The following is a 17359-nucleotide window of genomic DNA, read 5'->3' on the forward strand; positions in this document are numbered from 1 at the left end:
AAGGATATGTGCACCCCAATGTTCATTGCAGCACAGTTTACAATAGTCAAGACATGGAAGCAACCTAAATGTCCATCAAGAAATGAATGAATAAGATGTGGTACCTATATACAATGGAATATTACTCAGCCATTAGAAAGAATAAAATAATGCCATTTGCAGCAACATAGATGAACCTGGAGATTATCATATTAAGTGAAGTAAGTCAGACAGAGAAAGACATCACTTGTATGAAGAATCTAATAAAAAGATGCAAATGAACAAAAGAGAAACATATTCACAGACTTAGCGCAGCAGTCCCCAGTCGTTTGGCACCAGGGACCAGTTTTGAGGAAGACAATTTTTCCCCGGGCGAGTAATGGGGGGAGTGGCAGATGAAGCTTTACTCACTCGCCTGCCACTCACCTGCTGTGCAGCCCGGTTCCTAACAGGCCGGGGGGCGTTGGGGACTCCTGACTTAGAGAACAAATTTACGGTTAGCAGGGAGGAAGGATGGCGGGGAGGGATAGAATGGGAGTATGGGATTGACACGTATACACTGGTATGTTTAAAATAGTAGCCAACAAGGACCTACTGTATAGCACAGGGAACTCTGCTCAATACTCTTTAATAACAAAAATGTTAGTAATGTGGCAAATAGTCAGTAGAAAATAAGCAGGATAACAGTTGGAAAGAGGAAGGGGTAGAAAATGTAACAAAAATTTGGGACATGGTAAAAAGGCCTAAACCACATTTAAATGAGTCCAAAAAAGAAATGTTGAGAGAAAATAGGGAAGAAGCAGTAGATGAAAATTTCCCTCACAAGTTAAGGATTCAAGAAGTACAGCAAATCACAAAAAATGGGGTTTGTTTGGGCGGGGGGGTCATTTTTTGTAAAATGGCTGACAACCCATGACTAAGATAAAATATTACACACACACACACACACACACACACACACACACAGAAGTGAATTTCTTTAAATATCTAAAGTATTTGAAAACTTATGTCCACACAAAAACCAACACACAGATGTTTTAGAAAGAAGCTTTACTCATAAATGCCAAAACTTGGTATTAACCGAGATATCCTTCAGTGAGTAAATGAATAAATGAATTGTGGTCCATCCAGATAACAGAATATTATTCAGCACTGAAAGTAAATACGCTATCAAGCCATGAAAGGACATGGAGGAATCTTAAATGCATATTTCTAAGTGAAAGAAGCCACTTTGAAAAGGCTACATACTATGTGACTCTCACTATATGACATTCTGGGAAAGGCAAAACTATGGAGAAAGTTAAAAGGTCAGCGGTTGCCAGGATCTACGGGAGAGGGAGGGATGAACAGGTAGAAGACAAAGAATGTGTAGGGCGATGAAACTATTCTGTATGTTACTATAATGGTGGATACACGTCATTGTATACTAAAAAAAAAAAAAATCTGATTTCTCAACAGAAACGGTGAAAAAAATAAAAGCATTGATATTGATTTTAAAAAGATGCCCACTTTTACCATTACCATGCAACATTGTACTAGAAGTTTTAGCCAGAGCATTTACACAGGAAAAAGAAATAGAGGGCATCCAATTGGAAAGAAAGAAGTAAAACTATCTCTTTTTGAAGATGACATGATTCAATATATAGACAATCCCATAGAATACACACACAAAAAAAAATCTAGAACTACTAAACAAGTTAAGCAAACTTTGAGAATACAGAATCAGCACCAAAAAATCAGATGTATTTCTGTACACCAACAAGGAACAATCTGAAAAGGAAATAAATGAAACATTTACAATAGTATCCAAAAGAATGAAATTCCTAGGAGTAAATTTAACCAAGGAGGTGAAAGACTTGTACACTGAAAACTACAAAATATTGCTGAAATAAATTAAAGAAGACCTAAATAAACGGAAAGATTTCATGGATTGGAAGCCTTAATATGTTAAGATGGCAGTATTCCTCAAAACAATCTACAGATTCAATGCAAAGCCTATCAAAATTCTAATAACCTTTGATACAGAAATGGAAAAACTGATCCTCAATTCATTTAGAACTGCAGGGAGCCCCAAATAGCCAAAACAACACTGAAAAAGAAAAAAAGGCAGGAAGACTTGCACTTCCCAATTTCAAAACTTCCTTTAAGCTACAGTTATAAAAATACGTGGTACTGATAAGAATGGACATATAAATCAATAAAATAGAATTGAGAGTCCAGAAATAAACCCGAACATCTATGGTGAATTGATTTTTTTTTGGCTTTTGTGCTCTCCATATAGTTTTTTTTTAAATTTTATTGAAGTATAGTTGATTTACAGTGTTGTGTTAATTTCTGCTGTACAGCAAAGTGACTCGGTTAAACATGTATATATTTTTTTCCATTATGGTTTATCACAGGATATTGAATGTAGTTCCCTGTGCTATACAGTAGGACCTTGTTGTTTATTTATTCCATTGTGTATATATACCACATCTTCTTCATCCATTCATCTTTCGATGGACATTCAGGTTGTTTCCATGTCTTGGCTATTGTAAATAGTTCTGCTATGAACATAGGGATGCATGTATCTTTTCGAATTATCGTTTAGTCTGGGTGTATGCCCAAAAGTAGGATTGCTGGATCATATGGTAGCTCTATTTTTAGTTTTTTGAGGAATCTCCATACTGTTCTCCATAGTGGCTGCACCAATTTACATTGCCACCAACAGTATAGGAGGGTTCCCTTTTCTCCACACCCTCTCCATCATTTATTGTTTGCAGGCTTTATGAAGATGGCCATTCTGACCAGTGTAAGGTGGTACCTCATCATAGTTTTGATTTGCATTTCTCTAATAATTAGCGATGATGAGCGTCTTTTCATGTGCCTATTGGCCATCTGTATGTCTTCTTTGGAGAAATGTCTGTTTAGGTCTTCTGCCCATTTTTCAGTTGGGTTGTTTGGTTTTTTGTTATTGAGTTGTATGAGATGTTTGTAAATTTTGGAAATTAAGCCCTTTTCGGTCGCATCATTTGCAAATATTTTCTCCCAGTCCGTAGGTTGTCTTTTCATTTTGTTCATGGTTTCCTTTGCTGTGCAAAAGCTTATAAGCTTGATTAGGTCCCATTTGTTTATTTTTGCTTTTATTTCTATTGCCTTGGGAGACTCACCTAAGAAAACATTGATATGATTTATGTCAGAGTATGTTTTGCCTGTATCCTCTTCTAGGAGTTTTATGGTATCTTGTCTTATATTTAGTCTTTAAGCCATTTTGAGTTTATTTTTGAGTATGGTGTGAGGGTGTGTTCTAAACCTCATTGATTTACATGCGGCTGTCCAACTTTCCCAACACCACTTGCTGAAGATACTTTTCCCCATTGTATAGTCTTGCCTCCTTTGAGGAACATTAATTGTCCATAGGTGTATGGGTTTATTTCTGGGCTTTCTATTCTGTTCCATTGATTTGTATGTCTGTTGTCATGAGAGTAACAGGCTGTTTTGATCACTGTAGCTTTGTAGTATTATCTGAAGTCTGGGAGGGTTATGCCTCCAGTTTTATTCTTTTTACTCAGGGTTGCTTTGCAATTCTGCTTTTATGGTTCCATATAAATTTTAGGATTATCTGTTCCATTTCTGTAAAAAAAAATGTCATGGGTAATTTGATAGGGATCACATTAAATCTGTAGATTACTTTGGGTAGTATGGTATGGCCAGTTGTTTTTCACAAGGGTGCCAGGCCCATTCAGTGGCAAAAGAATAGTCTCTTCAACAAATGGTGGACCAACTGAATAATACATGTGAAAGAATAAAATTGAACCCCTGCCTCATTTCCTATATAAAAATTAACTCAAAAAATAGATCAGCAGGACTTCCCTGGTGGCACAGTGGTTAAGAATCTGCCTGCCAATGCAGGGGACACAGGTTTGAGCCCTGGTCCAGGAAGACCCCACATGCCGCAGAGCAACTAAGTCCACGTGCCACAACTACTGACCCTGCACTCTAGAGCCCACGCGCCACAACTACTGAGCCTGGGTGCCACAGCTACTGAAGCCCTCATGCCTAGAGTCTGTGCCCCACAACAAGAGAAGCCACCACAATGAGAAACCCGTGCACTGCAATGAAGAGCAGCCCCCACTCGCCACAAATAGAGAAAAGCCCACATACAGCAATGAAGACCCAACGCAGCCAAAAATAAATTTTTTTTTTAATTTTTTAAAAAATAGATCAGCAACCTAAACATGAGCTAAAACTATAAAACTCTTGGGAGAAAACAGGTAAATCTTCATGACCTCAGATTGACAATAGAGTCTTAGATTTGACAGCAAAAGCACAAACAACAAAAGAAAAAATAGATAAATTGGACTTATAAAAATTAATAACATTTGTGCATCAAAGAGCATTATCAAGAAAGTGAAAAAAACAGCCTACAGAATGGGAGAGAAATATTTACAAATCATATATCTGATAAGGGTTTAATATCCAGGATATATATTTTTAAAAACTCTTACAACTCAACAGCAAAAAGACAACTGAATTTGGGACTTCCCTAGTGGTCCAGTGGTTAAGATTCCACCTTCCAATGCAAGGGACGTGGGTTAGATCCCTGGTCAGGGAACTAAGATCCCACATGCCATAGGGCAACTAAGCCCACGCACTGCTACTACTGAGCATGTGGGCTACAAATAGAGAGCCCACGTGCCACAACTACAGAACCCACATGCTCTGGACCCTGCACACCACAACTACAGAGCCCACACACTCTGGAACCCAAGCTCCACAACAGCTGAGCCCACGCACCACAACTAGAGAGAAGCCTGCACGCCGCAGCAGAGGATCCTGCATGCTGCAACTAAGACCCAACGCAGCCAAAAATAAATTAAATAAACAAATATTGGGACTTCCCTGGTGGTGCAGTGGTTAAGAATCTGCCTGCCGATGCAGGGGACACGGGTTTGAGCCCTGGTCCAGGAAGATCCCACATGCTGCGGAGCCACTAAGCCTGTGCACAACAACTACTGAGCCTGCACTGTAGAGCCCGCGAGTCACAACTACTGAGCCCTCATACCACAACTACTGAAGCCCACATGCCTAGAGCCTATGCTTTGCAACAAAAGAAGCCACCGCAATGAGAAGCCCATGCACCACAATGAAGAGTAGCCCCCACTCGCTGCAACTAGAGAAAGCCCACGCACAGCAACGAAGACCCAATGCAGCCATAAATAATTAAATAAATATTAAAATAAAAGAAAATACAACTGAATTTAAAAATAGGTAAAGGGCTTAAGTAGCCATTTCTCCAAGGAAGATATACAGATGGCCAAAAAGCATGTGAAAAGATGTTCAACAGCATTGGTCATTAAGGAAATGCACATTAAAACCACAATAAATGTCACAACTAGTAGGATGCTGTAGTCAAAAATATGGAAAATTATGTGTTGACAAGGATGTGGAGAAATAGAAACCCTCATACATTGCTGGTGGGAATGTAAAATGGTGCAGGAACTGTGGAAAAGAGTTCATCAGTTCCTTGAAAGTTAAACATAGAATTACCATATGACCCAGAAATTTCACTCCTAGGTATATACCCAAGACAAATGAAGAGATACGTCCACAAGGAAATTTGTACAGGATGTTTATATGATTATTCATAATAGCCAGAAGGTATAAACAACCCAAATGCTCATTAATAGACAAATGGATAATCAAATTGTGGCATATACATATAGTGAAATATTATTCAGCCATAAAAAGGAGTGAAGTACTGATACATGCTACAAATAGGCAGAGCCTCGAAAACATTACGCTAAATGAAAAGCCAGACACAAAATGGTCACATATTGTATGATTTATTTTATGTAATGTATCCATAATAGGCAAATCCATAGAGACAGAAAGCAGATTAGAGATTACCAGGGAACGGGGGAGTGGGGACCAACTACTTAATGAGTACCAGATTTTTTTTGATGAAAAAGTTTTGAAACTAGAGTGAACTAGTGGTTGCACAACATTGTGGCTGCACTAAGTACCACTGAATTATACAGTTTAAGATGGTTAATTGTATGTTATGTGAATACAAGTAAAAGAATAATAACATTTTTAACTGAGTCAAGAAGAAATATAAAATATTAATAATTATATATGTAATAATAAAAGCATTTCCACAAAGAAACTGCAAGTCAGATAACTTCACCAGTGAATTTCTCCAAACATTTAAGGAAAAAATACCACTCTTATATGACTTTTCCAGAGAATAGAAGAGATACTTCGATGAGGCCAGATAATTTTGATTCCAAAGCCTGACAAGGACATTACAAGAATGGAAATTATAGACTAATCTTTCTCATGAACAAAATATTAGTAAATAAAATTCAAGGATGTACAAAAAGGTGGTACACCACAACCAAGTGGAGTTTTGTTCCAGAAATGAAGATTGTTTTAACATTTGAAAATCAATCAATACAGTATACCACATTAACAGTAAAAAGGGAAAAAAAGCACTTGACAAAAATTAATACCTATTCATGATTTTTTTAAGTCTAAAACTAGGATACAAGGGAACTTTATTTGAATCAAGGGTTATGTACAAAAAATCTAGAGAAAACATCGTATTTAGTAGTAACATATTAATAAGGACATTCACTGCCATCGCTTGCATTTAATATTGGTACTGGAGGTCCTGGCCAGTGCAGGAAAAAAAAAGAAGTGGAATAAAGAGTGAGGGCTTTCCTGGTGGCGCAGTGGTTGAGAGTCCGCCTGCCGATGCAGGGGACGCGGGTTCGTGCCCCGGTCCGGAAAGATCCCACATGCCACAAAGCAGCTGGGCCCGTGAGCCATGGCCGCTGAGCCTGCGCGTCCTGAGCCTGTGCTCCGCAACAGGAGAGGCCACAGCAGTGAGAGGCCCGCATACCACAAAAAAATTAAAATTAAAAAAAAAAAGAATAAAGAGTGAAATATGTGAAGATTAAATAGGTAGAGTTTAAACTGTTATTATTTGCAGACAAAATAATTGTGTATTTTAAAAATCCAAAAGATTCTGCAGATAAGATGTTTAGAATTAGTAAGTGAACTTAGGAAGTCACTGGATACAGGACCAATATTCAAAAATTGAATTTTTTTCTATGTAGTAGCAACAAAGAATTAGAACATAAAAAAATTTTAAATACCATTTATAGTAGATCAAAAATTACCAAATACCTAGGAATAAATTTAATGAAGGATATGTAAGTGTTCTACGTAGAAATGTGTACAGAGAAAGAAGATCTAATAAATAGAGTATGCTATATTCACAGGTTGGAAACTCAATCTTGCAAAGATGTCAGTTCTTCCCCCAACTGATCTATAAATTAAACACAGTGTCAGTCAAAATCCCAACAGATTTTTTTGTGGAAATTGATAAGCTCATGAAATCTATATGGAAATGCAAAGGACCACGAATAGCCAAAGTAGTTAAGAACAAAGCTTGAGGACCCAAGACTTTTTCCAAAACTCCAGTACTTAAAACAGAGTGCTATTCACCTAGCACCCAGATCTTGGTTTCTAAATATTATTCTCCAATAAAAGGAACCGAGGCTCTTTGAAAGAAGTGGTTAATTCCACAACTGGAGCATGGAAAATACAAGATGAGCTTGTAACATCTTTTGGTGCCAGTGAGCTAGGAAATGCATGGGAAAGGATGAGAGCATGTTGAAAGGACATAAGTATCAACCTGAAGGAGGGCCTAAAAGCCTAAATCAATTTGAGCAACAAAATAAACAGTGATCATATTAAATTATAACCCATAGACTAACACAAATGAGTCCATGCTGATATAAATAAATGAAGGAGAAGGGGCATCTCTTCCTTACAGAAGAATCCCAGTTAATGTACAAGGAATTAGGGAACTACAAAACCACCACCAGGCAAACACTGCAGAATTGTTGCAAGCAAGATGGATGCTAAAATCAGTGGGCAAAAGCTTGAGAAAAATATAGGATATTTTCATAGTTTCAATGTGTCTCCCCCAAGATATTGATCAGTTGCAAAGGGGAAAATAGTAACTTTACAGTGGAGAGACCCAGTAGACATTGCCATAACCAAGTGATCATGGTCGATATGTCAAAATCCTGAAAAACAAGGAAAAACTAAGGAACTGTCACAGATTTGAAGAAACTAAGGAGACACAACTAGATGCAGGCTGGGGTCCTGGATTGGATCACAAGATAGGAAAAGAACATTAGTGAAAAAACTGGTGAAATTCAAATAAAGTCTGTTTGGTGAGTACTATACAAGTATTAATATCAAAACATTAGTGTTAATTTCCTGCTTTTGATCATTGTTCTATGGTTATGTAAGATGTGAATGTTGGAAAACTGGGGAGAGAAGTATATATGAACTCTGATATTTTTTGCAACTTTCCTATAAGATCATTTCAAAATAAAAGGTTTTTGTTTTTTTTAAACTGGCATGGTATTGACACAAGATGCATTGGTTTCTCAGGGTTGCTGTAACAAAGTACCACAAGCTGGATGGCTTAAAACAACAGAAATTTATCAAACTCTCACAGTTCTGGAAACTAGAAGTTCGAAATTAAGGTGTTGGCAGGGCCATGCTGCCTCTGAAGGCTATCTAGGGGAGGATCCTTCCTTGCCTCTTCTTAGTCCCTGGTGGTTGTCAGCAATCCTTGATATTTTTTGGCTTGTAGCTGCATCACTTCAGTCTCTGCCTCTGTCTTCACCTGGCCTTCTTCCCTGTGTCTCTGTATATCCTCTCCTCTTCTTCTAAGGACAACAGTCATATTGGATTTATGGTCTACCCTAATCCTAATGTGACCTCATTTTAACTACTAAATAGTCTGCAAAGAGGCTATTTCCAAACAAGGTTACATTCTGAGGTAGCAGTTTGACATTAATTTTGAGGGGACACGATTCAACCCAGTACACAAGGATGGGCAGATAAACCAGTGGGATAAAACAGAAACTCTAGAAACAGAACCACACATTGGTCTCACTTACAGCAGATGTGCCATTGCAACACAGTGGGGAAAGAAGTGTCTCTTCAATAAAGCAGTCAAATGAAAATCTGCATGTGGATAAAAAGAACTTTGACCTCTACCTCACATCATACATAAAGACTAATTTCAGATGGATCATAGACCTCAATGTGATAGGTAAAATAACAAATTATTTTCACGTTACACACAAGGAATTATCTTCATTATCTGGGGGTTGGTAAATATTTCTTTAACTGGACACAAATTAAATTAAAAAGCCTTAAATTAAAAGCTTTTGTTCATCAAAACATAACATTAAGAGAATTAAAAGGCAAGCCATAGAGTATTGTAGTACCCAACAGAGGACTTGCATCTAAAATATTTAAACAGCTCCTACAAATCAATAAGAAAAATATAGTCAACTCATTTTCTTAAATGGACAAAAGACCTGAACAGGCATTTCGTAAAAGAAAATTTCCAAACGGGCAATAAGCATATGAAAGGGTCTTAAACATCATTTGGGAAATGCAAAATTAAAACCAAAATGAGATACCACTGAACACCCACCAGACTGGCTAAAAAATTTTAGACTGACCCTACCAAGCTGTGGCAAAGATGTGAACAACTAGAACTTTCATGCACTACCCATAGGAGTAAAACTGGTACAAGCACTTTGGACCAGTAATTCTACTCCTAGATACACACTCAACAGAAATGAGTCTATATGTCCACTAAAAGACATGTAGAAGAATTTGTATAGAGGCTTGATTCATAATTGCCCCAAACTGGAAGTAACCTAAATATTTGTCAACAGTGGAATAGATAGTTTTACATTCATTCGTAAAATGGAACACTATATGTCAGTCAAAAATATAATTACTGCAACAACATGGATGGATTTCACAAGTAATTGTTGACTGAAAGAAGCCAGCACAGGAGAGTATATACCAAATGATCCATTTATGTGAAGTTCAAAAACAAGCATAGTTAATCTACAATGATAAAAATTAGGATAGTGTTAGGGGTGAATATTGATTGGGAAGAGTCATTTCAGGGATGCTGGAAATGTTCTATGTATTGATCTGGGTGATAGTTACAGTGGTGTGTATAATTTTTTTTAATACTTATCTGTATTCTTGAGGCTTTTGCACATTATTAGATGTATATTATATTGATACTTTGATTTTTTAATTAGGAAAAATGTGATATATTAAATATTATTGAAATAAGTGGACTATTGTCAATATAAAAAATTGAGTCTTCTTTAAAATATTTGAGATTTTGTTTTAATGAGATTTCACTTGACCTTATATATTTGGATAACATTCTATGGTTCACTGGTCACTTTCTCATAACATGGTAACAGATATGTCATTTGAGTGTATTCTAGAATAAAGATTCTGGATTTTAAACCATAAATGATATAAATTAATACCAAAAATAAGCAGTTTTAAAATTTTTGTCAAATTCTTATATGGAAATCTCAGTATTGCATTTCTCATTTCTGTCTTTTAGGCTAAGACATCAAGCACACAAAGAATTTTATGCCTACAAACAGGTGAGAGAGATTTACTTAAGATTAGCTTTGATCATGTTCTTCACCAAAAAAAATGAGACTTCAGGTTTCCACTCATATTTTTAAACTGGGACTAGATTTACTTGTGTTCATTTTAGCATTTTGCTTGCCAATTTGCCATACAAAATACTTCAAGTGTTCCTTTTTTTTTTTTTTTTTTTGACTGTGTTGAGTCTTCGTTACTGTACACGGGCTTTCTCTAGTTGCAGCAAGTGGGGGCTACTCTTCGTTGCAGTGCCTGGGCTTATTGCAGTGGCTTCTCTTAAGTATTACTTGAAGTTATAGAAAGTTCAGATGATAAAATAATATAACGTAACAGGGAACTTTGGCCAATATTTTGGTAAAGAGAAATGCTATAGCTTAAAATCCTTAAACTTACTATCATCCTAATGGAGTTCAGAGATTCCATTAAATGAAATTTTTACCTTCTTCATTAGAAGACATACTAGTTCCTCAGAGGTAACCAGCTGTATTATACTGATCTCATCTCCTCCCCTTTGTACTTTAAATGTTAGTTCACGTCACACTACTGGAAGTCCAGATACTTCAGTCATTGCTATTAACTCCTAGCCCTTTGTACTATCCCTTTGCTGATATGTTCTTTAAGGTAATAAATTTAGCTTTTCTTGAAGGCCAGTAAAATTTGTTTTTTCTTCCATGTGTCATCCATTAATATTTTACCACTGATACCAAACAGTGGGCCTAGGTGTTCCTTAATTTTCTTTTGACCCTGAGCATGAAATTATTTTGTCGTCCGTAGCAATTTAGGAGCGGGGGAGAGGTGGGGGTGGGGGCCAAGCTTCAGTTTATTTGGGTCTTTAATCTTGCTGACACTGATGTTACAGACCATGTCGTCAATTTAGGATACATATCTTTTTGTCCATGTCTCTTTGAAATCTGAGCTCATTGGTGAGTTCCTTAGATGTCCACACTGATGTCCACAGGTAACCACACGTGTCTCGTGTGGGATTTAATATACAGAGACGAATGTCTTAGTTTTCTAAAGGAATGAATCTTTTTGTCTCAATTTTTGTCTCAAATGGTTTTTTGAGGAACCTCCACACTGTTTTCCATAGTGGCTGCACCAACTTACATTCCCACCAACAGCGTAGGAGGGTTCCCTTTTCTCCACACCCTCGCCAGCATTTGTTATCTGTAGACTTTTTAATGATGACCATTCTGACTGGTGGGAGGTGATACCTCATTGTAGTTTTGATTTTCATTTCTCTGATAATTAGTGACGTTGAGCATCTTTTCATGTGCCTGTTGTCCATCTATATGTCTTCTTTGGAGAACTGTCTATTTAGGTCTGCTGCCCATTTTTCAATTGGGTTGTTTGTTTTTTGTTAATGAGATGTATGAGCTGTTGGTATATTTTGGAAATTAAGCCCTTGTCAGTGGCATCATTTGCAAATATTTTCTCCCAGTCCTTAAGTTGTCTTTTCATTTTGTTTATGGTTTCCTTTGCTGTGCAGAAGCTTTTAAGCTTGATTAGGTCCTATTTGTTTAGAGATGTTCTTTTTAAATAGTCATCTGCCCTCTTGTCATTTTGCATTATTTTTAACTGATATCCAGTCACCACAAAGTCAGGTTAGGGACAGCACCTGGATGAGTTTTAAACCTATTTACATAATTCTGGATAGAGCTAAAGTTTTCTGAGGATACTGATGTATAATAATAAGCAAAGCTTCCAAAATTAAGATTGACCTTACTTTTCAGTCTTTTATAAATTACCAGTCTGTCCCATGAGTCAATACTGTGTTTTACCAAATCATGAGGCAAGCAATCTCATTTACTTTCCCCCCATATTAGCACATACTCCAGATAGGCATGTGTTAATTTCTTCTCCCAAAATTTAATCTATTCTCAAAGAGATTTTAAAATTGCTTTTCAGGAGAATACTACACCATTGCTCAAGTTAAAAGAATGTTGCTAAAATGTTCTATCTCAAACTGTAAGAGATTCTCTCTAATACTGAATATGAGGTGAAATGAGCTATATACAGAAAAGAAAAATATTTGTAAGAACAATGAGAAATCTTTTAAATTACAGGTTTAAATGGGCATAAAAGCATACCTATTTTTGTCTTACAGGTTATATTAAAAGAAAAAGTAAAAGAACTGAATTTACATGAGGTAAGTTGCCTATAAGTATTTTAATCTGCTCTTGAGTATATGCTAACAGAAGTGGTATGCTGTGGTATGCTTAAACATCTATATTTTCAGACACTGAAAAAAATTGGGCTTATTTTGATCAGCTTAATAGAATATTTGAGGGTGAGGTCAAATAAAAATCAATTTTGTGAAGACTTATAAGAGTGTAAAATAACTCATTTTTAATAGGAATGGTGCCAGCGTAAGATTTCATAGCAGCAGGGATGCTGCTTGCTGTCCATGCTATACGAGTAGGAGATAGATATAAACAAGTTTTTCTACTCAAGATGAATTTGCACTAATTTCACTCTTGAAAATGTTCCCAGAAGTCCTTTCTTACCAATGGCACAAACAAGGCAGTGATTACTTCATGAAGGTGGGGGCTTGGGGAGGTGAGACAGAGAGATGGGATAGGAAAGAACATATAGGGAGAGATATGAACTCTTGGACTTGTCTAGTAATGAGGTTGCGTGGTTGGGGTGTTCACTGTATTGTTGTGCTTTCTAAGCTATATACAGATGTGTATGTGTATCCTGCTATGCACCTTAAGACACGTAGTCTATAGTAATTCTTGTTTATTTTATTCCTTGTCTTGCCACTGATTTCAAATGCTCAGAGTTTTTATTTTTAATTTTAGGGCCCTTTCTCTTCCACCCTTTCTGAGTTTTTTAATTGGTGTTTAAAGCAAGGACTTGAAAAGCTACACACTGTCATATCTATGTTTTATATAGCATAACTGTGGTGAAGCTACATTACCAGTCTCTTCAAAGAGAGTTAATTTGTGAAATTATTTGAATAATTGTAAAAAAAAATAATGATTTATATTATTGTTGAACACTTTGAAATTATCTACTGCTCTTTTTTTAAAATATTTATTTATTTATTTGGTTGCACTGGGTCTTAGTAGCGGCAGGCGGGCTCCTTAGTTGTGGCATGCATGTGAGATCTAGTTCCCTGACCAGGGATCAAACCAGGCCCCCTGCATTGGGAGCTCAGAGTCTTAACCACTGTGCCACCAAAGGAAGTCCCTCCTTTGCTCTTTCTGCATATTTTTTATCAAAGAGTTGATATGGTACAGCATTTCAGAACTAACCTTGGATTAAACTCAAGCATCAAATACTGTTTGGTTTTTAAATTTTTCCTAAAACAGTAACAGAAAGTGATCCTCTTCTGTTTGGAGTCTTTTTGATGACCATAAATGAAAAGATCTAATTCTGACATACATTAACAATACTGAATAACCATGTTTGTCAGGAATAGAAGTCTTCCTTATTGATTTGACCCATTAGTTTAGAATCTTTATCCTGAATAAGTGAATTGTGTTACATCATTACTTATCAGAGTTAGTATCCCAACCGCACCCACTAATTCCAGTTTCACTGTGCCTAAGAAAACCTAACCTTGCTCTACAACTTGTTTCCAGAGGCCAGTCATGTACTTTTCGCAGTTCGGTCCTTTTTTGATGCACTTCTTTGTGTTGAAACTATTTTGTCAAACTTCTTTGTGTGTGTGCATTCCTGTAGCCTAATTATACAATGATACATAGCTTGTTCCTGTGTAAGCACACGTAATTTCAATATGAATAACGTTATTAGTGAATAATTATAATAGTGGAAAATCAGAGACAAGCTAAATGTCCATCAGTAGTGTAACAAATAAATAAAACATGATACACTGGAAGATTATCCATCAAGAGAGGAAGGGAGGGAGGAAAAGAAGGAAACCTGATACAGTGATTCATACAGTGAGGTACTATACGGCAGGCAAAATTAAGGAACAAGCTCCCTCTATAAACACGTCAACCTAGATAGATCTCTAACGGAATCTTGAAAAAGCAAGTTGCAAAATGATATAAATGTTTATATCATGTATGTAAACTAAGATAAACACATTTTTCATGGATTTATATGCATACTGCATAGTGTTTGAAAAGGATGCATAATGATCACACAGAGGAGGAGAGAAGAGGGAAAAGATTAGGGGAAGTTGGTCAAAAGGGATATTAATTTCATATATAATGTTCTTAATTTTAAAGAAGGAAAGTAAGTTAATATATTATTTTAAAAATACAGTTGAGGAATTCCCTGGAGGTCCAGTGGTTATGACTCCGTGCTGTCACTGCCAAGGGCCCAGGTTCAATCCCTGATCAGGGAACTAAGATCCCACAAGCCACGTCGCAAAAAAAATCTAAAAAGTACAGTTGAGGGCTTCCCTGGTGGCGCAGTGGTTGAGAGTCCGCCTGCCGATGCAGGGGACACGGGTTCGAGCCCCGGTCCGGGAAGATCCCACATGCCACGGAGCGGCTGGGCCCATGAGCCATGGCCGCTGAGCCTGCGCATCCGGAGCCTGTGCTCCGCAACGGGAGAGGCCACAACAGTGAGAGGCCCACGTACAGAAAAACAAAAAAAGTACAGTTGACCCTTGAACAACATGGGTTTGAACTGCACGGGTCCACTTATACGCAGATTTTTTTCAGTAGTGAATACTACAGTATTACACGGTCTGTGGTTGTTTGAATCTGTGGATGATCCCACATGCTGTGCGGTGTGGCCAAAAGTTATTAAAAAAACAAAACAAACATAAATAAATAAATTGCATCTAATGGAGTCTTGGTATCAAGAGAAACAGAAAAGTGCCATGGAAGCTGTGACACACTGGGGCATGCAAGGTCCTGTGTTAAAGAAGTTGTCAGCATTCAGCTCTAGCTAATTGTTACCATAGGGGAATATAGGCTATTGCCAACTATTGCCAGATCTGGGTTTTTTTTTAAGAAAAGCCTGAGAGCCTTGACATTAGTCTGTGATCTGCTTGTCATTTGCATTTAGTCTTTGATTTGTTCACCAGTGTCCCCAGCTCTGGTTATGGTGAATGGTTGCTTTCTCCACTTAATTTCTTTTGCACCTTTATCAAAAATCAAATGGCCATATTTTTGTGAGTCTATTTCTGGATTCTCTATTCTGTTCCATTGATTTCTGTGCCTATGTCCCTTCACCAATACCACAGTCTTGATTACTGTATTTTTATACCAAGTCTTAAAATCAGGTAATATGATTCCTCCAACTTTATTCTTCTTTTCCAAAACTGTTTTAGCTAGTCTGGTTCCTTTGCTCTTCCATGTAAATTGTAACAGCAGCTTGTCTATCTGTACACACACAAACAACAACAAAAATCCTGCTGGGATCTTGATTAGTATTGCATTAAATATATAAATCAGGGGGAAATTTGGTATCTTTACCATGTTGAGTTTTCTAATCTGTAAACACATTATGTCTTTATATTTGAAGTGTTTTTATAGACAGCATATAGTTAGGTCATGTTTTTTAATCCACCCTGCCAACCTGTCTTTTAATTGATGTGTTTAGACCATTTATTTTCAATGCAATTATTGATCTGTTTGAAATTAGGTCTACTCTTCTACTATTTATCTTCCGCTTTTGCCCCTCTTTCTTATTCCTTTGTCTCCTCCTACCTTCTTTTGGGTTATTTGAACATTTTTAGTATTTTATCTATTGTGATTTTGTCTTTTTGTATAATTTTCTAGTGGTTACTTAGGGATTACAAAATAAATACCTAGAATCAATTTTTTAGCACTTCATTTGTAATATAGAAACCTTATCACCATATAGATCCCTTTACTTTTACTCCTTTATACAGTAAGTGTCATATTACACCTATATACATTGAAAATGGCATCAGACAGTGTTACATTTTTTACTTTTAACCATCAGATATATTTTAAAGAATTCAGGAGGGGACGAATAGTTTGTTATATTTATCCAAATATTTACCATTTCTGTTGCTCTTAATACCCAATTTTCCAAGTTTCCTTCTTATGTCACTTTCCTTCTATGTGATGAACCTCCTTTAGCAATTCTTTGAGAGCAGATCTGCTGGCTATGAATTCTATTAGTTTGCCTTCATCTGAGAATGTCTTTATTTCACCTTTTTTTTTTTTTTTTGCGATACGCGGACCTCTCACTGTCGTGGCCTCTCCCGTTGCGGAGCACAGGCTCCGGACACGCAGGCTCGGCGGCCATGGCTCACTGGCCCAGCCGCTCCGCGGCATGTGGGATCCTCCCAGACCGGGGCACGAACCCGTGTCCCCTGCATCGGCAGGCGGACTCTCAACCACTGCACCACCAGGGAAGCACCTATTTCACCTTTATTCCTAGGTTATTTCTTTTCCTTCAGCGTTTTTAAAATGTTGTGCCACTTCCTTCTGACCTCCATGGTTTCTGATGAGAAATTCATAGTCATTCGAATCATCAATCTCCTATCCATAACGTGTCATTTTTCTCTGGCTGCTTTCAAGATTGTTTTCTATGTCTTTAGTTTTCAGCAATTTGATTATGATACGTCTCAGCATGGATTTCTTTGGATTTTTTCCTGTTTGGGGTTTACTCAGCTTCATAAATATGTAGGTTTGTCTTTCACCAAGCTTGGGAAGTTTTCAGCCATTATTTCTTCAAATATTTTTTCTGTACTGTATTCTTTCTATCCTGCCACTCTCCCAGAGAAGGCCTCATCCACCTGCTGTGGCCATGTGGGCCAATCAGAACCCTGAGCCCACATCTACAGTACAGTACAGTGATACAGCCATCCATATAGCTTCTAAATTAGAACATGTTTGGGTCCATCCCCACTTCTGTCAGGGTGATATTGCCTATACATACAGAAAGGGAAGGAGAACCTGCTCCCTCCTGC

The 17359-nt window shown here is 37.2% G+C and overlaps 1 protein-coding gene across 1 annotated transcript in view; it reads left to right on the top strand.

Annotated features, from left to right (window-relative positions):
• RNF24 (ring finger protein 24) overlaps nt 1-17359 on the top strand; it is a 42434-nt gene that overhangs the window by 16092 nt on the left and 8983 nt on the right. Inside the window, exons 2-3 of the mRNA XM_065893107.1 lie at nt 10442-10484; nt 12596-12637. Of these exons, the coding sequence (XP_065749179.1) occupies nt 10442-10484; nt 12596-12637 (85 nt within the window). The remainder of the gene's footprint in view (nt 1-10441; nt 10485-12595; nt 12638-17359) is intronic.

This window comes from Phocoena phocoena, chromosome 15 (genome assembly GCF_963924675.1).
Source record: "Phocoena phocoena chromosome 15, mPhoPho1.1, whole genome shotgun sequence".
Taxonomy (NCBI): Eukaryota; Metazoa; Chordata; class Mammalia; order Artiodactyla; family Phocoenidae; genus Phocoena; species Phocoena phocoena.